Source organism: Pseudophryne corroboree, chromosome 4 (assembly GCF_028390025.1).
Source record: "Pseudophryne corroboree isolate aPseCor3 chromosome 4, aPseCor3.hap2, whole genome shotgun sequence".
Taxonomy (NCBI): domain Eukaryota; kingdom Metazoa; phylum Chordata; class Amphibia; order Anura; family Myobatrachidae; genus Pseudophryne; species Pseudophryne corroboree.
The window spans coordinates 712062171-712085151 of NC_086447.1; the positions used below are offsets into that span (position 1 = coordinate 712062171).

General features: G+C 43.3%; 1 protein-coding gene across 2 annotated transcripts in view; it reads left to right on the forward strand.

The window, feature by feature from the left end:
• Positions 1–22981, forward strand: part of CRIM1 (cysteine rich transmembrane BMP regulator 1) — a 960049-nt gene that overhangs the window by 451898 nt on the left and 485170 nt on the right. For both annotated transcript variants that reach the window (XM_063917972.1, XM_063917971.1), the window contains exons 3-4: positions 4080–4322; positions 16214–16334. In XM_063917972.1, coding sequence (XP_063774042.1) covers positions 4080–4322; positions 16214–16334 — 364 coding nt within the window. The remainder of the gene's footprint in view (positions 1–4079; positions 4323–16213; positions 16335–22981) is intronic.

Genomic DNA, 22981 nt, shown 5'->3' on the forward strand with positions numbered 1-22981 from the left:
CAGAGCACATGCGCTTAGTTATTTTACTCAAAAGTTAGGTATTTTACTCATGGCATTACAAGGATTTTTCTTCGTTCTGGTGATCGGAGTGTGATTGACAGGAAGTGGGTGTTTCTGGGCGGAAACTGACCGTTTTATGGGTGTGTGTGAGAAAACGCTGCCGTTTCTGGGAAAAACGCGGGAGTGGCTGGAGAAACGGGGGAGTGCCTGGGCGAACGCTGGGTGTGTTTGTGACTTCAAACCAGGAACGAAACTGACTGAACTGATCGCATTGGCAGAGTACGTGTCGAGCTACTCAGAAACTGCTAAGAAATTTCTATTCGCTATTTTGCAAATCTTTTGTTCGCAATTCTGCTAAGCTAAGATACACTCCCAGTAGGCGGCGGCTTAGCGTGTGCAATGCTGCTAAAAGCAGCTAGCGAGCGAACAACTCGGAATGAGGGCCATTATCTTTTCCTCTGGGAACCCTATGGCTTCTCTACTAAGGTTATATTCCAATTCAGTATGTATTGTAGTTTTTTGTATATTCTCTCTCCACGTTTGTGGGGGGACATTGTTGTCTTTTATATCCGGAACATTAAGTAAACATTTAAAAAAAAAAACCTATTAACACTTCTATTTTTGAAAGCACTCCTACTTTGCAGCATTTTCTCCATACCTACTTAAAACTTTTGCAGCATTTTCTCCACACCTGCCTAGAACTTTTGCACAGTACTAGCACTATATATATATATATATATATATATATATATATATATATATATATATAAACAAACACGAGGAACCACTGCACTCGCCACTCCCAGGGGTTGGGGTGCAGTGGGCTGTGACCACCGAACTCAAATATACCAAACAGAAAACCCAGCACTCTCCTAAGCAGCTTCATTCACCTTAATGCTTTATATATATATATATATTCAAATTAGAGTATTAGATGTATGATGTCTAGTCTAGATAGAAAAATAAAGATGCAGTGATTTTAGCATTATGTATGTGGTGTATCACCCTGTAGGCTTGAGGCGGGCTTGTTTTAAGTGGCCGACAGTGTATGATAGAGCACATTGTAGCAATTTAGGATTGAGAAGATAACATGAGACTATATTTGCAATGTTGGCAAAAGCGACGATCAACCACTGTCAGAGAGCTTTTCAATGTAGAATAATGGGTCAGGTATTTTAATAGCATCATGTAACAAAGAGTGCAATATGCCATGGGAAGATGTTTTTAGAGGTTATATCATTGATGGCGATACCATCAGCCTTCTCGAGTATATTTCTCTGTGTTATGTGTAGGAGGAAAAGAAACATTCTTGGCGCGTCCCTTCTTTTCAGTAGTGTGTTCTGTACAACTAACTGCTGACATAAGCTGGTTTTCCTTCAAGGGCACAGCATACCCATGTTAAACCTGTTAACCTGTGAGGTAGTCTCTATTAGCATATATATTGCTATGACCATCATTATTAATATTAATAACTTTAGGTATGACTGTTTGCACCCGTTGGCTTAATTGCAAGTTCAAATTTTACCACGGTCATGCTGCCTGTTATGGCTGACATGATGAAAAGATTATTTTGATGAAAGTTCCAAAGTCTGAAAATAGCATTGTATCATGTCATGTCCGATGTGTTCCTCAGATGTATATTATATGCAGAAAGACTAGCGTGTCGGGAAATGTTTACATATATACAGTAATACCTTCATTCTTCCTACGCTGTACATAAAAAACATTGGTCCATCTATTATGTCCATTTCACTTTATTAAAGGTTTGAGGTCAGATTTCCTTAAGGTTCTAAAACAGGAAATAGGAAATTGGGGGTGTAGCAACCAATCAGATTCTAGCTTGTATATAATAAGCTTTACAGTCCTTTAATTATTAGGAGGAGAATTATTAAAGGGCAATAGAGTTAGGTGGGGCATTTTAAGAGGTGAGGAGGTCCATGTACAGCAGGATTGCCCACCATGCAGAACCTCCCAGTACCTGTTGTCAGCGACCAGTGTGCCCGTGTGGTGCCCCCTTTCCCAATTTATACTTTCTTACAAAGACGTCACGTTTCCGGCAATGTATTCTGAAAGTTGACCTATGCTTAGATGACGGCATAGGCTGTAGCTCTATTGACCTTTAAAAAGCCTTGGTGCAGGATGTGCGAAATTGGAGCCCCCTTGGACACATGCACCCCATCAGTGGTAGCAGCGTCATTGCTGGCAATAACTCCAAGGCCTTTGCACGAGCAAGCTTCTTAAAGTATTGTAGCAATACTTGTCATGCCATCATAGCTGTTCTGTTATGGTGATAACAGAAAACAAGAGCATAAAAAAAAGGTTTATTCTTAATGGAAAATTTGTAAAAAAAATCTATTAATGATTCAAAATACCTATATTATATTTTTAACTATATTTATCAATTGTTGCTTGCTTTGATCATTGCCAGGACAGCTTAGTATTGCCTCAATGTCTCCCTCCTTCCTTCTCTGTATCCGTTCACATGGTCGACCATGTTATGGTCGACAGTCATTAGGTCGACCACTATTTGTCGACATTGACATGGTCGACATGGACACATGGTCGACACATGAAAATGGTCGACACATGAAAGGTCGACACATGAAAAGATCGACATGAGGTTTTTTAACTTTTTTTTCTTTTGGGGAACTTTTCCATACTTTACGATCCACGTGGACTACGATTTGAACTGTAATCTGTGCCGAGCGAAGCGAAAGCACCATGCCCGAAGCATGGCGAGCGAAAAACGACACCGAAAAACGACACCAAAAAAAGTAAAAAAACTCATGTCGACCTTTTCATGTGTTGACCTATTATGTGTCGACCATTTCCATGTGTCGACCATGTGTCCATGTCGACCATGTCAATGTCGACCAATAGTGGTCGACCTAATGACTGTTGACCATAACATGGTCGACCATTCATACCGGAACCTTCCTTCTCATCATAAGATAGTTACCTTTTCCCTTGGAAACCTTGTTTTATGGTTGTCATCAGAATGCCCAAAAATAAATAAATAAATAAATATATAAAAAAAAATATATATATATTAAAAAGATAATATAATACATTCAAATCATCAAAAAGAAACAATGTGGGTTAAAAGTGGGAGCAAGGCCGGACTGGGCCACAGGGGCATAGAGGAACAGCCCGCCCCCCCAGGGATCAGCATCTAGACTGTGCACTTGAATTATGTATTGTACACATGTTATTTACATTGTACAGGACTTTGCTGTGTTTTTTCTGCAGTGGATTGGTGTTATTAATTTAGAACATTGGGCCTAATTCAGTAAGGATTTTAAATTCTGCTAATTAGCAGAATTTGCAATCCTTTTGTTAGCATGCTGGGGGACGCCTCCCCTCCTTCATCAAGCAGAAATTAAGGTTGCCTCCTAGCGGCGCAGCTTAGCGGCTGTGGCCGAAGCGATCACGCCCACGCCACGCCCCCCATTTCAGCGACCCCACCTCTGCAACGGAGCGTTCCCTCCCCCTCCGCCCCGCTGCCCATGCGCACGCATCTTTTTAGCAACTTTTGCTGTTGGATCGCGTTTTGCGATCCAACCTGAATTAAGCCCATTATCATGCTAGCAGTATTTACTATGGCTGTCCTCACCCCTAAGTATGGGCCTCACCCCTAAGTATGGGCCCCTATCACTGCATTTTCCAAGTGGACCCTTAATGCTGCAAGTCAACGAAGGGCAAGGGAGGTTTATCTTAGCAAAATGAAAATTCTGAGTGACCTACTGTCCCCCATCCAGTGCTTTAGGCCCCCCTATAATCTTGGTGCACTAAATGACCACCCATGTTTGATTAGAGACTGCATCGGCCCTGGCTTTTTGTTTCATTGTTCATTAAACGGTATATTTTATGCAATTTAATTTGTTTTCTACCACCAAACTGCACTGAAATGGTAACACATTATAAATTAGTTAATGAAAATAGAAATGTCAAAAACACTGTTAAACTAAGCAGAATATTGAGACTTAACCACACACAGTTGTGTCACTTTTTTGTTCTCTTAGAGTAAATGTTGTTGGTCATAATTGCTCACAGTTTGCAATCTCTATCTTTTGTTACAGAAGAAAAACCAGACTGCTCGTCAGCCCGATGTGAGGTGCAGTTTTCTCCACGGTGTGCAGAAGACTCCGTGCTCATCGAAGGCTATGCCCCTCCTGGTGAATGCTGCCCGCTGCCCAGCCGCTGCGTGTGCAACCCAGCAGGATGCTTGCGAAAAGTTTGCCAGCCCGGTTATCTAAACATACTTGTGTCTAAAGCTTCAGGCAAGCCAGGAGAGTGCTGTGACCTGTATGAATGCAAACCAGGTAAGATACAGTAGGCCATTTATCACTACCTGTAGCCTCATAGCGCAGTGCAGTTAGGTCTTAATATAAAGATGAACACTCAAAGGATTGCTGGATTTAACTAAAATACTTGTGACTGTTATGTCACAAGTATTTTAGTATGGCAATGTTATGCTTACTTCTTAGTGTATTCAATTAACTACCATAAAGGTGTAATCTCTGCTTATTAAAAGTGTTGGAAGTTTACTACACAATCTGTGCACACTGGGGGTCATTCCGACCCGATCGCTCGCTGCAGTTTATCGCAGCGCAGCGTTAGGGTCGGAATTGCGCAGTCGCCGGCGTGGCGCATGCCGGACGGCCGAAGGCCGTCGCTCAGTAGCGATCACCTCTGCCTAATTGACGGGCAGAGGTGGTCGCAGGGCGAGAGGGGGCGGGACGGCGGCATTAAGCCGCTGTATAGGGGGCGCGGTCTGGCCAACGCAGGTGTGGCCGGACCACTGGGGTGGCGGGCCACGGCGGCTGCGTGACGTCTCACGGAGCCGCTGCAGCCAGTGGCAGCGATGATCAACTGCCGACCAGCCGCAGGAGCTGTGCTGGCCGGGAGTTGCTCCACAAATACAAAAGCATTGCCGCTGTTCGATGCTTTTGTGTTTGTGTGGGGGGGGAGGGGCGGACTGACATGCGGGGCGGACTAGCCCTGTGCTGGGCGTCCCCCCGCATGTCAGGGAAGATGATTGTATCTGTGCTAAATTTAGCACTGCTACGATCAACTCGGAATGACCCCCACTGTTTGGTTTGAATGCAAATGACCTTTCCCAACACTGACATTTTTCTAGTAGCATTTAACCTAATACTGATATGGGTTCCACTAAATTACTACATGTAAAGTTGATTTTGCAGAGTTTATTGCAGAAGCTGAAGCTTAAACACACAATTAATGTTTGTAGAATTTCAAGGTAAAAAGCTTTTCAGTACAGAAAATTAAATTGCATTTAGAGAGAAAAGGAATGCACTCTAAATTACACCTTAGACCCTTTTATAAAAAAGCTGATAATAGCTAGCGCTTCTGCTCTCATAAACAATGGGATTGTTTATTAACACAAAATACATATTACTGCTCTGGCTGTGATATAAAACGTTGGCATGTACATCTATTACAACAAGACAGTAGCTAGCTCCAAACAATTCATTTTAGGCAGAAATAACAAATATCCTCTAAAATCATCATATTTTCATCCATCGCTACAAAATAAAAAAACGTGATTCTATAAATGTAGTACGCACAGGGCCTCATTCGTGTTTGTACGCAATGGCTGATCACCACGCAACGGAGCGATTATCAGCAGACTATGCATGTGCTGTGATTGCAGTGCGTGTGTGGGAAGGCGCCACTGTCATATCGCTCGCAATGAGGGTTTCACGGAAAAGTGATTGACCGGAAGTGAGCGTTTGGAGGTTTTGACGCAGAGTTTACAGGGTGTGGTTGGGAAAACGCAGATTTCAGGATGTGTATTTACTAACAGCTGCAAGCTCGTACGTGCACAAACATGGTGCCTGCTGTGTCCAGTTTGTGTATCCATAGACCAACCCTTAGCCCGAATGTTACTCATTTTTGAGTATAGGTCGCGAACATGTACACAATTGCGAATTAATTTGGAGAATTAATTGCAATAGCTCCGGTGGGTGTTTCTTTTCATCATGGGCAGCAGCTTTACTTGCTAACATTAGCAACTCTTTAGCCTAGAAATTGCAATTGCAATTCCATCTGCGTACAAACATGAATTAGACCCATAATAAAGTGATGCTACAACGCTCGGGAACGCCTGCGTTTTTCCTGACATTCCCAGAAAACGGTCAGTTACCACTCACAGACGGCCTCTTCCTGTCAACCAGCATGCGAACGGCTGTGCTATTGAAATTTTCGAACCAACCTGTCGCTGTCCGGCGATGCCTGTTGTTGTTTGCCAACGCACGTGCGCATTGCGGTGCATACGCATCGATAATTGCCCGCTGTGTGAAAATGCACTGCAGCGATCAGGTCTAAATCAGCCCCTTAGTCGGATGGTTTCAAGAGTTATTTACTGAGAAACAAATGTCCACTTATTTGCTGTTGATGCAATATGCTCCGTTAATATTATACTAGCTTGAGATCCTTCAGCAGCGAAACGGTTAATAAAAGCAATTAGTAACACAGGATTCCATTTGAATTCTGAATTTGTTTTTACATGTTATTAACGAATTAAAATGAGAAGCCACATCTAGCATGAAGTCTGTGTGCACGGTTCGTAACATCTTGTGTTATAACAATATTATAATGTATTACACGTTTTGTGTTATGCATAAACTTGTCAGTCAGTGTTTGTTAATGGGTCTAGGGTATCTCCTTAGAGGCCTTTTTCTCTCTCCTGAAAAGCGCTGGAGCACTGAACAATATTTCCAAGCTAATACTCTATGGTAGCTGTGTATTTCTCTTTTGGCAAAACAAAGTGTGATGTGATGTTTCTGGGTTTTGGGGATTTTTTTAATTTATTTAAATCTAGTTCTTGTGGTTAGCGTCTAAAAGGGCTGATTCAGCTCCACATGCAGTCCCTAATCGGTTGAAATTGATGTGTTGGGGACTGCGCATGCACCAGGGCTACACTGTAGTGATGTTACTGTGACCTTTGTCGCAATCCCCTGTCGCCTGCATTTTGTTGCAGTGCCGAGACCCGTGACTGCGTCTTCTGATGCACAATTACTGTCCTCGACTGCAGAGATGTGTCAGACATTCTCAGTAACCTCAGGGTTACTCGGATGGCTGATGCTATGACTGATGGTCGCGATGGTGATCCAGTGCTGTGTTTTCGGACACAGGCATTGGATCTGAGATGCTGGCAGTTGGCGTCTTTTAACACAAGACACCTCCTGCAGCATTAGAATATATTTGCACAGCCACTGCGTCCAAAGACGCAGCTGCAGTGCCTTTTAGATCCACCTGAATCAGGTCCTAAGCGATACAGTCTAACAAGAAATAAACGACTCGGCCTCAATGGCCTCACGCATTTCAACTTTTGTTCTTTTTACAATTATGTAGTAGTGTAAAATAATTAGTGACCGATAAGGCTCTGTAGTCTTTAACCATATATCTAGAGAAGATGTAGAAGTTGTGTCAGTCACATTTTGTAGTCTTCAGTGCTCAATAATATATAAAAAAAATAATAATAATAATAATAATATACACTATATAAATATATTGATATCAAAGTAATATAAAGTCATCTTTATAAGTCATCGTTAGCCCCCGCTTCCATCATGTGCAGTTACTGATGCAGTTCAGCAGAGAAACCCTGTGCTGAGGTCACTGCTAGCAGCAGGTGTCATCTAATGACCCTTTTGCCATGTAAATTTCAGGGATGAGTGAGCCGTTAACTCTAATAGATCATTCAAAGGAATGTTCCCTCTGAGCCTCTGCACCTGCAGTACCCACTCTCTGTACTATTTCAGGTAATGGTGACTAAAGTCTTTGGAGAAAGGGTTTATGCTTTATGTGCAGTTCTGCTGTCTGTCACTATGCTTCTATTATAGTGGTTGTAGATGGGAGCAGAGCCACTGATGTATCACTCCGCTCTTCTCCCTGCAATCAGATATTTATTGCTGGCCCGGAGCTAAGAGCAGAGGTGATCAGAGGTAGAGGAAGTAAGTTGGGGGCCAGGAGGCAAGGTAAGCAGCCTGCCCTTGCTGTAGTAGGATTTTGCCATTTGATATGGCGTTCTGTTCTTGCCTTATGGAAGAAACTGCCCTACAGTATACCTAGACTGTTAGTATGTAATAGAGAAAAGCACAATGGACGGATATCTGTCTTAGCCATGTGGTATACCCACCGATGGAACGGGGTGACTTTTGTGCAATTGTGAATGCTGTAGTTCCACTCCATAAACAACTGCTTTAAAGTTAACTAGGTGGAGAAAAACTTTTGAAGATTGCCTTGTCTCAGCGTGCCTTCAACTTCACAGTTTCTCTGAAGCGCTGAAATGTGTGATGTTTTTTTAGCTCTCTGATGTTTCTGTATGGATTGCTAGCACATTAATTCACAGCTCTAGATGCTATCACAGTGAATGCCAAATGAATCAATAGAAATACTAAGCACTTATTCATCAAATTCTTAACGAATACAATTCACATATATGTGTATGTGTCATATAGTGCCTCCCATTATACTGTAAGCCAATGTACTGGCAGCTTGTTTGTATCATGTACTACAAATTTGAATGGAATTTACAGTATAATACAACGATGAGAAGTGAAGAGCAATTTGTAGCTGAGTTGTAACACAGTTTACTTTAGTAAATAGATTTGCTCACTTTACCAAGTCTGTGTCATCTGTACTGAGAAATAGGGTGGATGCTTAATTATTGTATGTTACCCATGCAGTTTCAGCATTGGGATTGATAGCGCACAGTGCTCATTTAGATTATAGTCATTTAGCATTTGCACCCACATTCATCACTTATAAACTTTCTAATAGAAACTGTAAACAGGACACGGTTCTTACAAAAGTCAATTTATAAAATAATGACTATTTAAATATTAAGGTAACAACACTATCCATACACAGGTTCATAGAAACACTGTGGAAGTTTTAATTAGAGATGGCCATGGTGACATGCAACTGGAAGTGTGTCACATGACCAGACAGGAAATATGTCTGCCAATGCTGTGAAAAAGGCAGTTTGTATGCTTGAAGTAAGCAAAACGGGTTCTGTTGTTGCTGCACAACAACATTTCAATGCAATTTGGGAAATCACCACCAACTTTTGTTTGTGTAAAGGTAAAAGCCATGGACCACCATGTGCATCTGATGAACAAGGGAAGTGTGATCGTGCCATTTATTAACGCAGCCCAAAGAAATTCATAACAAAGGCGAGTTAAAAATTTCACAAATGACTGGAATATTTTGCAGTAGCGACTGCAAATGACTTCCTACAAACTGAGTACACACTAGACGATATTTTGAACGATTTGTCCGATTCCGATGGATTGGAACGACAGTAGTACGTGTTCTGGTCGGACCTACATGCAGCAAAATCTGAGGATATTGTCAATGACCGCATACTCCTGGATGTGGCCACTGACGATATCTTTTGCAAGATTGCACAGTGTGTACACACTATGCAATATATATATTGTCCGGGAGTTCAAGGAAAATCGTTGTTGACATTGCATCGTTGCTGGCCATCTAATGTGTACCCAGCTTAAGCGATCAGGACAAAATCGCATGTCATGCAGGAACATTGTGAAGAGAGTTTTATTGACCATCTAATTTTCAGAGACGAGTGTACCTTCCACACCAGCCGTAAAGTTAACAAACAGAACATTCAAAGAACCAAACTTTCCATATCTACAGCGGAGCATGTGTGGGATTCTCCTGCAGGCTAATGTCTTCTGTGCTACAGTAAGCATGCACACGACCTGGTGGCTCATTCACGCTAGGCATAGATGTATGAGGACATATACACATCTATATGTCCTTTAAAAGAGTGCATGCCCCTTTCTTTTTCCAAGAAAGAAAATTAGCTTCTTATCTTGATATGCTTATTAACTGGTTGATGCCTCAACCGCACAAAGACAACTTCATGTTTCAGCAAGATGGAGCACAGCCACACTGGCACAATGAAGTAAAAAATGACTTGGATAAAACAATTCCACAGTGCTGGATTGGCCACACAACAGACGGCAACTTGTCTATCCTCTGCTGGCCACAACAAAGTCCCTATTGCTGGAGTTGATGCAGATATGTTAACATGTGTTTTGTAAGAATTCAATTACCGTGTTGATATCTTCCGTGTGTCTCAAGGTGCACACATTTGCAAGTTGCTGTAATAATCTTACACAATTTGACTACAAAATGGTGTATGGTGCGTGTCGTTAACTCGTTATCACAAATAGTCGTTTTGTTAGAAATTGTTAAAATGGTATTTCTTAATAACCCTGCATATTGGTAGATATTGGTAGCTGAAAGCTGCCATGATGTTCTTTCAAAGTGACATCAGTATGTATATCTGACTGTCTGAAGAGCCTGGTCCTTACTGGCAGTTATAAAATGTCCGGTCAAAATTACCTGTGTAGCGAAAAGGAACATTATATTCTTAGGCCCTTTCTTCTATTTCAGTTTCCTAAGCTAACCACACACATATGGTGATATCATCAAATTGGCCCAATATAGTCACATGTGTAATCACAAAATATGCATGGTCAAGAATCATTCAATCCACATGGATTAGAACGTGTGCGAGCATGCCATAATATTCACCAGAAGTCGATTTTGGTTCTATTTAAAATCGACCCGAATAGAACCAACATCCTCACAAAATTGTCTACAGTGGTTCTGTTCCAGTTATCTCATTACATTGAAAGTCGATTTTGAGTTCCTATTAAAAATTACTGTGTAATGTGAGTTTATTTTGAAGTTCTAAAAATGTTCCATTCATCAAAAATTAACCCACAATCAGCAAAACACGATAACCGATCAAAAATTTACCCCAAATCAGCCTAAAATATACAAAAGCATTTCTATTGGTCAAAACAGGTCAAATGCACTGTATTACCATCAAACCCCTTAATTTCTGTGCTAATTTGCATAGCCACTTTTTTTTATTTATTATTGCTGTGCATTTCAATGTCATGATTTATGCAGCAAGAATGCCTCACATGCTTTTCTACCATGTTTTTATCATCATATTGAGGTTTCAGGCAATTCTACATGAAAAAAAAAAAATCAAATAGAACTGTTTCTGATGGTTCTATTAAAAATTGTGATTTTGGGTCGATTTTCAAATCGACTGTTAGTAAATATGGTTTAGGAATTGTACTCTTTGGTAAAGTATTGATGGTTCTATTGTAGTTCTATTTAATAATAATAATAATAATAATTGTATTTATATAGCGCTCTTTCTCCAACAGGACTCAAGGCGCTTTACAGATATCAAAAACAATGCACATGATACAGAGGATTTGAGTAATACAACAATAGATAAGCCACACAGACATAAAAGAAAACCTTAAGCACACAGAAAGCATAATGCAGGATTGGTGTAGGCATTTTGGGTAATAACTTCCAAGGGTTGTGTATTCCACCCTCACAAGGTACCAGGTGCGGCAGCCATCTTGGGCGCTCAGCCTAGGATTACCCAGGGTGGAAAAGTCCACCCCTAGAATAGATGACACAAAATGGGGGTGATTTCAGAGTCCTACAGTTCAGAGTAGGGTTCCATCAAAACCATTAGGCCTATGTATTTTTCATCCCATCCACAAGTGTACCATATGGGGCAGCCATGTTGGGCGCACTTTGAAGGTTACACTGTGGGAGGTGATCCATACAAGGGCCAAGTTCATATATGGGAAAACTGTTGCTTATGTAGTAGTATGATGTACCCTGCATGTAGGGCACAATGGAAAGGTGTACAATCAGTGTAGGTAAACATTACAGGAAAAACACATGGTGGGGTTGAAGCGATCAATGAAAAAAAAAACACAATAGCAGGCAACTAGTGGCAGAAGTAGGATTGGGATAACATTATTTTGATCAGATCTTAGTACGGGTGGGTAGGATAATTTTAGGGGAAAATTTCTGTCAATTTTGAGTCGCTTTTGACTTTAGTAAATACGTGTCACACAAAATCTACTCAAAATTGACTTTTAGTAAATATGCCCCCTGGTGTGTTGTATTAAACTCTTTGGGGGGAATTCAAATGTTTGAAAAGTCAGTTGGGTGTCTGTTTTTTCCTGTCTAAAAAACATTTGAGTTCCCCCCTTTTAGTTGCTTACTCTCTTCAGAATGTCCATGAGACTCACAAATTTGGGGGAACTCTCAGACTCCTGAAAGAGTAGATAAGTCTCCTGCATGGGAGGCTATCCTGCCAAAGTTGGGCAGGGGCCTGCTATAATTACAGAAATTCCATCATCAAGCACCATCTACCTTAATGTGCACTGAGTGGGCAGGGGAGTGATGATGTGGGTTGGGTAAGGGTGACCAGCATTTGGGATCCCGCCGGTCACCATACCGACGTTGGAATCCTGGCGTTTGGAATGCCGGCAGGGGAAGGGGGGGGGGTGCACAATGAAGCCCCTTGCGGGCTCGGTGGCTGCGCTCACCACATGTTCTATTAGGGCAGTACGGATGGTGTAATGGTTAGCATTACTGCCTCACAGCACTGAGGTCATGGGTTCAATTCCCACCATGGCCCTAACTGTGGGGAGTTTGTATATTCTCCCCGTACTTGCGTGGGTTTCCTCCGGGTACTCCGGTTTCCTCCCACAATCCAAAAATATACTGGTAGGTTAATTGGCTCCCAACAAAAATTAACCCTAGCATGAATGTGTGTGCGTGTACATGTGATAGGGAATATAGATTGTAAGCTCCACTGGGGCAGGGACTGATGTGAATGACCGAATATTCTCTGTAAAGCACTGCGGAATATGTGTGCGCTATATAAATAACTGGTAATAAATATTCCCATTATATGGTTGTCGTGGACACCCACGAGTGGGAATAGTCCCTGTTAGTCGGCATGCCGACTTTCTGGATTTTGAGGGGGCGGGGGGATGTAGATGTCATATAACAACCCGTTGATGTCACTTTATACCTAACCATGCACACTTGTTGATGTATTTGACTTCATCAAGCCATTGCCACCTCTTCTATTCATACCTTCTTTCAGAATTGCCAACACTGGAGTTATAAAGATAAGATTAGATAAGTATAATTAATCAGAGTCCCATGTTTTCTGACCACATGTGTGTGGCCTCGTTAGAAATGAATCCTGGAGACAACAACAATATTGGCTCACGTGTGTCCAGCATTAGTGTATTATGTTCCACCTCTTTGTTTTTTTATTTATTTATTTTGCTTCCACATCAAGGGTAATATGTCATTGATGGAGAAGTGCACTGTAAAGAAAAATGTTGAGATTGCAAGGCTTTAAGGCTACACGACTTAGCATTGTTATCCCAAACCATTGATAACCTGACATTCTGGCATCCCTTTCCAAAGCATCTATCATTCTATATTGAAAATGTGTCATACTTTGCAAGCGAGAAATGAGATGTGAGTTTCAAAGGAATCTATACTTAGCAATATTTCTTTATGACTTCCTAAAGTAAAGCATTTAATACTAATAAATCATTTGCAAGTCAGAAGTTACAGAACAGCTCACTTCAAAAGAATTAAACTGTAAAAATGACCCCAATTGAAAGACCTTGTAGTGGGAGTTAAAAGATAAGAGACAATTCACCAGATGCAAATAAAGGGATACTATACAGGAATTTACAAGTCATCATTCTCATAAAGCTGGATTAAACTAAGGGATAGAAAATAAAACCCCCTGTACATCCACCTTTCACTAGACTATGCGTGTGATGATATAGGATCTAATGCGAAATAAAGATAAAAAACAAAATTATAACTACAACTTGTCATTAGAGAAAGCAATACATGAAAATTACATTTACAGATAAAACAAAAAAGAAAAGAAATGGTTTATTTCAACGGAAAATGATAATTGTAACCATACAGGAATCTTGCACCAATTCTGTGTAACTTGTCAAGTAACAAAACTGCAAGCTGTTGCACAGTGCAAATGTTTTTACTATCCTGGGCTTATTTTTACACCCTTTAATACTGATAAAGGCATGGCTTGAGGCTGCAAGATGGGGCAGTGCTTCTACTGATGGGAGGGCATGTGGAATGTACCTCTACAGCAATAAGCAGTGCCGCAATAACAACAGGGCATGAGAGGTCACCCATGGGCCCACACACACTGGGCCCCCCCAATCATAGCTACATCACCGGCGTGGGGGACACTGTGGAACATGTGAACTGGAGAACATGGGATACTACAATGTATTTAACACATTTATGGTGCTGGGAATATCTAAACATTATTATTTTTTATAACTTCACCAACATATCATATTAAGTTTTATTGGTATGGTCCCCCACAAGTTAGTTGTCCAGGGGCCCCCACAAATCTTAATCCAGCCCTCCCAGTATGCAGACACATTCCTGTAGCAGGATGTTTTACTGCTGATGACTGGGCACAGTGGTTATCCTTGGAGCTGCACTCATATTGCACGTGGTGAACAATTACAAACATTTGCAATTCTCCCTTTTCTGCATTTTTTTTCAGCTTCCCATAACCTTTTTTATACATTACAGACCGTGTTAAAAAAAGATCTAGTTTTTTTTGAATGTAGTTCTAATAAAAGGCTGAATTATATTGGCAGAAAAATATTAGTAGTAAAGAAATGAATGCTTTATCTTAATGATTAATAGAAGTTTATCACAGATAAAAGGAGTGCATTGCATATAGTAGCTAACTTGTGCACTTTTCATTTCATGGTAGTATAGGAAAGTATCATTCCAGATGGGTATGGGACTCAGGGTCGACACACATTAGGTCGACGCCCATCGGTTGACAGTGAGTAGGTCGACACAGGCAATATGTTGACACAACCATTAGGTGGACATGAACAAGGTCAACATGAAAAAAGGTCAACATGATTTTATAAATTTTTTTTGGGTGTCGTTTTCTTTGTAAAGTGACCGGGAACCCCATGCTTCGGACAGGTTACCGTTCCCAATTGTAGTCCACGTGGATCGTGAAGTATGAAAAAGGTTTTTTTTTAAGTGAAAAACCCATGTCGACCTTTTTCCATGTTGACCTTGTTCATGTCGACCTAATGGCAATGTCGACCTATTTCTGGTGTCGACCTAGTCACTGTCGACCAATAGGCATCGACCTAAGGTGTGTCGCCCTAAGTGCTGTTGACCCATAGTCCGGATACCATTCCAGATTTAGCTAGCTGAGCATTGTTGCAGATACAAGGATATACAGTAACATTAGTAATCACAAAATATTTCTGATTTGGATTCCTGAGACATCTATCTAGATAACCGGTGCAGTATTTATTACCTACATTATTTGTTATATGGAAACATTATTATTATTAACTATTATATTATATTCTTCAGCACTGTGCTGAGCATACAATGACAAATAGGGAGCGTTTAATGCAACATATTGTGAGGGGCCCTACTCCCTAGAGTTCTATCTAGGATTTGTTAAGGGTCTGTCTGTAGTTCGGTTCTGTCTAGATTATATCGATGTTCTCTATTACAACTTTACATTATGAAGAATTCAAACTATGTATTAATATGCACTAATTAGTATAAGATTGCTTCTACAAAAACATATTGAAATAAAGGGAGCAAGCACTAAAATTCTATACAATGGCCGTGAAGCGCCCCCGGAAAGGTCGGGTGAATGCTGCCAATATCATCCAGGGTTGGGCTGACCCACTTGGTCCCATGGAGACTCCTGGTGGGCCCCACCTGCCTGTGTGGGGGCCCAACTCCTCCTCTAGGGATCAGGTTCTAGACTGTGCATTTGAATTATACATTATACATATGTTACATTATACTGCACAGGACTATGGTGTATTTTCTACAGTGCATTGCTGTAATTAATCTGGTACATTATCATGCATGCACTAGCAGTATTTACTATATATATGTATCACGTGGGCCAGACTGTACTCTCTAATGGTTAGCCAAGCCTCTGTGACAGCTAGCCACAGCCCCTCTGGAGGCTGACCACACCCCTAAGCATGGGCCCCTACCACTGCATTACCATGGTGGGCCCTTCATGCCCCAGTCCAACACTGGTAATATTGCTCATTTTCCCTTGGACCCCATTGAAGTGTTATTGTATCATATGCTGCCATGATGAGAGGCAGAATCAGGATATTGAGGTCAATTACCTGTAATGATGTTTATCTTCACACCTCTGCTATCGTCACCACGTTACATTGCTAGCCATTCATGCAGGTATGTCACTTTTGGATGTACTGACAACCCCCTTGTCCTCTTTCAGTTTTCAGTGTGGATTGCAGTACTGTGGAGTGCCCTCCAGTCCAGCAGGTTGAGTGCCCATCGGATAGCTATGAGACCCAAGTCCGACTGACGGCTGATGGATGCTGTACGTTGCCAACAAGGTTTGTCACCAATTGCATTTCTTATATATAGGATGGAATATGCAGACCTGTCTTCATTTGGGCCTTCTGTTCATTTGTGTTATTTAGTGACTAGGAAATGTTTACATTTTCAAATGTATTTAGCTTTGCTTTCTAATACAAATCATCTGTTGTTGTTAGTAATAGGCCTCATGACTGTGGCAAACGGACATTGATCTACAGTAAATGTTTGAAACACCTGTTGTATCATTGAATGGGAAATGTGGTCACACTGCAACGCTTCAGATGTGGACGCTCTGCTTCTCCTTCTTTCATAGCTGAAGCACTTTTATGTGATAGGGAGATGGTATTTACTAATCAATGATAAGTCTAACCGTTATTGGTTGGAAAGCTGCTCCTTTCTAAAATACTGCATAGATCTTAGGGAGTTAGTTAGTACTATTACCACGGCTGATGGCTTGATGTCCAGTTACAATAGTATATCTAACCTCCCAACATGGCCCATCAATTACACATAAGGGAGGATCACAGGTGTATCTAGAGAGGAGGGGACCCGTGTGCAGTCTCCGTGTGTGGGCCCCCTCCTCTCCCGTCCCGTAGCTGGCAGCGGCGGCGCTTTTAGCGCTGGGAGTGAGCACTAGAGACTCTGGGGGTAATTCAGAGTTGATCGCAGCAGCAAATTTGTTAGCAGTTGGGCAAAACCATATGCAGTGCAGGGGAGGCAGATATAACATTTGCAGAGAGAGTTAGATTTGGGTGGGTTATATTGTTTCTGTGCAGGGTAAATACTGGCTGCTTTATTTGTACACTGCACTTTATATTTCAGTTTGAACACACCCCACCCAAATCTAACTCTCTCTGCACATGTTATATCTGTCACCCCCCACCGCCCTGCAGTGCACGTGGTTTTGCCCAACTGCTAACAAATTTTAGGCCCTCTGGCACAGTGCCAGAGACTGCAGCGCATGCGCACGTCTCCGAAAAAAAGATGCAAAGGGCATTTTTTCGGAGACCTGCGCACGCGCTGTTTACTGTGCCAGAGTCTCTAGTGCTCTCTTAGAGCGCGAACAGTGCTGCCGGCTACGGGATTCGGGAGAGGAGGAGGCCCACACACGGACACTGATGGATGCCAGAGAGGTAAGTATAGGAGAAATGGGTGCAGTGTGTGCGGTGTGGTCCCCCTCTGGGCCCAGAGGCCCGTGTGCACGGCACACACTGCACCCATTATAGATACGCCAGTGGAGAGGATATAAACACAACAGTAATATGATGAAAGTGAAAGCACAGGCAGACACAGTAATAGAGCTAGGTCTACTCAGATTTTCTTCATGTATTTTTCTCTACAAGCGAAACTGCAATTGTGATTTGATTAATGCAAATTGTTTAAGATACTGTAGGTAATGCACTTGCAAAATGTTTAGGAGCTACGATGCATTAAGCTATTTACTGACACTCATAGTCACAACGTTTTTCAAACGTAGTCATTAAGGAAATTGTATCAAACATTCCTTCGCCCAATGTTTTAAAGTAGCAATATTTTAAAAGGCAAAACCAGGTTGGTTCCTTTCTTTTAATAAGAATTTACTTACCGATAATTCTATTTCTCGTAGTCCGTAGTGGATGCTGGGGACTCCGTAAGGACCATGGGGATAGCGGCTCCGCAGGAGACTGGGCACATCTAAAGAAAGCTTTAGGACTATCTGGTGTGCACTGGCTCCTCCCCCTATGACCCTCCTCCAAGCCTCAGTTAGGATACTGTGCCCGGACGAGCGTACACAATAAGGAAGGATTTTGAATCCCGGGTAAGACTCATACCAGCCACACCAATCACACCGTACAACTTGTGATCTGAACCCAGTTAACAGCATGATAACAGAGGAGCCTCTAGAAAAGATGGCTCACTATAGCAATAACCCGATTTTTTTGGTAACAATAACTATGTACCAGTATTGCAGACAATCCGCACTTGGGATGGGCGCCCAGCATCCACTACGGACTACGAGAAATAGAATTAACGGTAAGTAAATTCTTATTTTCTCTAACGTCCTAAGTGGATGCTGGGGACTCCGTAAGGACCATGGGGATTATACCAAAGCTCCCAAACGGGCGGGAGAGTGCGGATGACTCTGCAGCACCAATGAGAGAACTCCAGGTCCTCCTCAGTCAGGGTATCAATTTTGTAGAATTTTACAAACGTATTTGCTCCTGACCAAGTAGCTGCTCGGCAAAGTTGTAAAGCCGAGACCCCTCGGGCAGCCGCCCAAGATGAGCCCACCTTCCTTGTGGAGTGGGCATTTACAGATTTTTGGCTGTGGCAGGCCTGCCACAGAATGTGCAAGCTGAATTGTACTACAAATCCAACGAGCAATAGTCTGCTTAGAAGCAGGAGCACCCAGCTTGTTGGGTGCATATAGGATAAACAGCGAGTCAGTTTTCCTGACTCCAGCCGTCCTGGAAAAATATATTTTCAGGGCCCTGACAACGTCTAGCAACTTGGAGTCCTCCAAGTCCCTAGTAGCCGCAGGCACCACAATAGGTTGGTTCAGGTGAAACGCTGAAACCACCTTAGGGAGAAACTGAGAACGAGTCCTCAATTCCGCCCTGTCCGAATGGAAAATCAGATAAGGGCTTTTACAGGATAAAGCCGCCAATTCTGACACGCGCCTGGCCCAGGCCAGGGCCAACAGCATGACCACTTTCCATGTGAGATATTTTAACTCCACAGATTTAAGTGGTTCAAACCAATGTGACTTTTGGAACCCAAAAACTACATTGAGATCGCAAAGTGCCACTGGAGGCACAAAAGGAGGCTGTATATGCAGTACCCCTTTTACAAACGTCTGAACTTCAGGGACTGAAGCTAGTTCTTTTTGGAAGAAAATTGACAGGGCCGAAATTTGAACCTTAATGGACCCCAATTTCAGGCCCATAGACACTCCTGTTTGCAGGAAATGTAGGAATCGACCCAGTTGAATTTCCTCCGTCGGGCCTTACTGGCCTCGCACCACGCAACATATTTTTGCCAAATGCGGTGATAATGTTTTGCGGTTACATCCTTCCTGGCTTTGATCAGGATAGGGATGACTTCATCCGGAATGCCTTTTTTCCTTCAGGATCCGGCGTTCAACCGCCATGCCGTCAAACGCAGCCGCGGTAAGTCTTGGAACAGACAGGGTCCTCGCTGGAGCAGGACCCTTCTTAGAGGTAGAGGCCACGGATCCTCCGTGAGCATCTCTTGAAGTTCCGGTTACCAAGTCCTTCTTGGCCAATCCGGAGCCACGAATATAGTGCTTACTCCTCTCCATCTTATCAATCTCAGTACCTTGGGTATGAGAGGCAGAGGAGGGAACACATACACTGACTGGTACACCCACGGTGTTACCAGAGCGTCAACAGCTATTGCCTGAGGGTCCCTTGACCTGGCGCAATACCTGTCGAGTTTTTCCCAACGGTTTATAATCATGTGGAAGACTTCTGGGTGAAGTCCCCACTCTCCCGGGTGGAGGTCGTGCTGAGGAAGTCTGCTTCCCAGTTGTCCACTCCCGGAATGAATACTGCTGACAGTGCTATCACATGATTTTCCGCCCAGCGAAGAATCCTTGCAGCTTCTGCCATTGCCCTCCTGCTTCTTGTGCCACCCTGTCTGTTTACGTGGGTGACTGCCGTGATGTTGTCCGACTGGATCAACACCGGCTGACCTTGAAGCAGAGGACTTGCTAAGCTTAGAGCATTGTAAATGGCCCTTAGCTTCAGGATATTTATGTGAAGTGATGTCTCCAGGCTTGACCATAAGCCCTGGATATTCCTTCCCTGTGTGACTGCTCCCCAGCCTCGCAGGCTGGCATCCGTGGTCACCAGGACCCAGTCCTGAATGCCGAATCTGCGGCCCTCTAGAAGATGAGCACTCTGCAACCACCACAGGAGGGACACCCTTGTCCTTGGTGACAGGGTTATCCGCTGATGCATCTGAAGATGCGACCCGGACCATTTGTCCAGCAGGTCCCACTGGAAAGTTCTTGCGTGGAATCTGCCGAATGGGATTGCTTCGTAGGAAGCCACCATTTTACCCAGAACCCTTGTGCATTGATGCACTGAGACTTGGCTCGGTTTTAGGAGGTTCCTGACTAGCTCGGATAACTCCCTGGCTTTCTCCTCCGGGAGAAACACCTTTTTCTGGACTGTGTCCAGGATCATCCCTAGGAACAGAAGACAAGTCGTCGGAACCAGCTGCGATTTTGGAATATTGAGAATCCAATCGTGCTGCCGCAACACTACCTGAGATAGTGCTACACCGACCTCCAACTGTTCCCTGGATCTTACCCTTATCAGGGAATCGTCCAAGTAAGGGATAACTAAAATTCCCTTCCTTCGAAGGAATATCATCATTTCGGCCATTACCTTGGTAAAGACCCGGGGTGCCGTGGACCATCCATACGGCAGCGTCTGAACTGATAGTGACAGTTCTGTACCATAAACCTGAGGTACCCTTGATGAGAAGGGTAAATTTTGACATGAAGGTAAGCATTCTTGATGTCCCGAGACATCATGTAGTCCCCTTCTTCCAGGTTCGCAATCACTGCTCTGAGTGACTCAATCTTGAATTTGAACCTCTGTATGTAAGTGTTCAAAGATTTTAGATTTAGAATCGGTCTCACCGAGCCGTCCGGCTTCGGTACCACAACAGTGTGGAATAATACCCCGTTCCCTGTTGCAGGAGGGGTACCTTGATTATCACCTGCTGGGAATACAGCTTGTGAATGGCTTCCAAAACTGTCTCCCTGTCAGAAGGAGACATCGGTAAAGCCGACTTTAGGAAACGGCGAGGGGGAGACGTCTCGAATTCTAATTTGTACCCCTGAGATATCACCTGAAGGATCCAGGGGTCTACTTGCGAGTGAGCCCACTGCGCGCTGAAATTCATTGAGACGGGCCCCCCACCGTGCCTGATTCTGCTTGTAAAGCCCCAGCGTCATACTGAGGGCTTGGCAGAGGCGGGAGAGGGTTTCTGTTCCTGGGAACTGGCTGATTTCTGCAGCCTTTTTCCTCTCCCTCTGTCACGGGGCAGAAATGAGGAACCTTTTGCCCGTTTGTCCACGAAAAGACTGCACCTGATAATACGGCGTCTTCTCATGTTGAGAGGCGACCTGGGGTACAAACGTGGATTTCCCAGCTGTTGCCGTGGCCACCAGGTCTGAAAGACCGACCCCAAATAACTCCTCCCTTTAATAAGGCAATACTTCCAAATGCCGTTTGGAATACGCATCACCTGACCACTGACGTGTCCATAACCTTCTACTGGTAGAAATGGACAACGCACTTAGACTTGATGCCAGTCGGCAAATATTCCGCTGTGCATCACGCATATATAGAAATGCATCTTTTAAATGCTCTATAGGCAAAAATATACTGTCCCTATCTAGGGTATCAATATTTTTAGTCAGGGAATCCGACCACGCCAACCCAGCACTGCACATCCAGGCTGAGGCGATTGCTGGTCGCAGTATAACACCAGTATGTGTGTAAATACATTTTAGGATACCCTCCTGCTTTCTATCAGCAGAATCCTTAAGGGCGGCCATCTCAGGAGAGGGTAGAGCCCTTACAAGCGTGTGAGCGCTTTATCCACCCTAGGGGGTGTTTCCCAATGCACCCTAACCTCTGGAAAGGATATAATGCCAATAACATTTTAGAAATTATCAGTTGTTATCGGGGGAAAACCACGCATCATCACACACCTCATTTAATTTCTCAGATTCAGGAAAACTACAGGTAGTTTTTCCTCACCGAACATAATACCCCTTTTTGGTGGTACTCGTATTATCAGAAATGTGTAAAACATTTTTCATTGCCTCAATCATGTAACGTGTGGCCCTACTGGAAGTCACATTTGTCTCTTCACCGTCGACACTGGAGTCAGTATCCGTGTCGGCGTCTATATCTGCCATCTGAGGTAACGGGCGCTTTAGAGCCCCTGACGGCCTATGAGACGTCTGGACAGGCCCAAGCTGAGTAGCCGGCTGTCTCATGTCAACCACTGTCTTTTATACAGAGCTGACACTGTCACGTAATTCCTTCCAACAGTTCATCCACTCAGGTGTCGACCCCCTAGGGGGTGACATCACTATTACAGGCAATCTGCTCCGTCTCCACATCATTTTTCTCCTCATACATGTCGACACAAACGTACCGACATATAGCACACACACAGGGAATGCTCTGATAGAGGACAGGACCCCACTAGCCCTTTGGGGAGACAGAGGGAGAGTTTGCCAGCACACTCCAGAGCGCTATATATATACAGGGATAACCTTATATAAGTGTTTTTCCCCTTATAGCTGCTGTATCTTTAATACTGCGCATAATTAGTGCCCCCCCTCTCTTTTTTAACCCTTTCTGTAGTGTAGTGACTGCAGGGGAGAGACAGGGAGCTTCCCTCCAACGGAGCTGTGAGGGAAAATGGCGCCAGTGTGCTGAGGAGATAGGCTCCGCCCCCTTATCGGCGGCCTTATCTCCCGTTTTTCTATGTATTCTGGCAGGGGTTAAATGCATCCATATAGCCCAGGAGCTATATGTGATGCATTTTTTTGCCATCCAAGGTGTTTTTTTATTGCGTCTCAGGGCGCCCCCCCCAGCGCCCTGCACCCTCAGTGACCGGAGTGTGAAGTGTG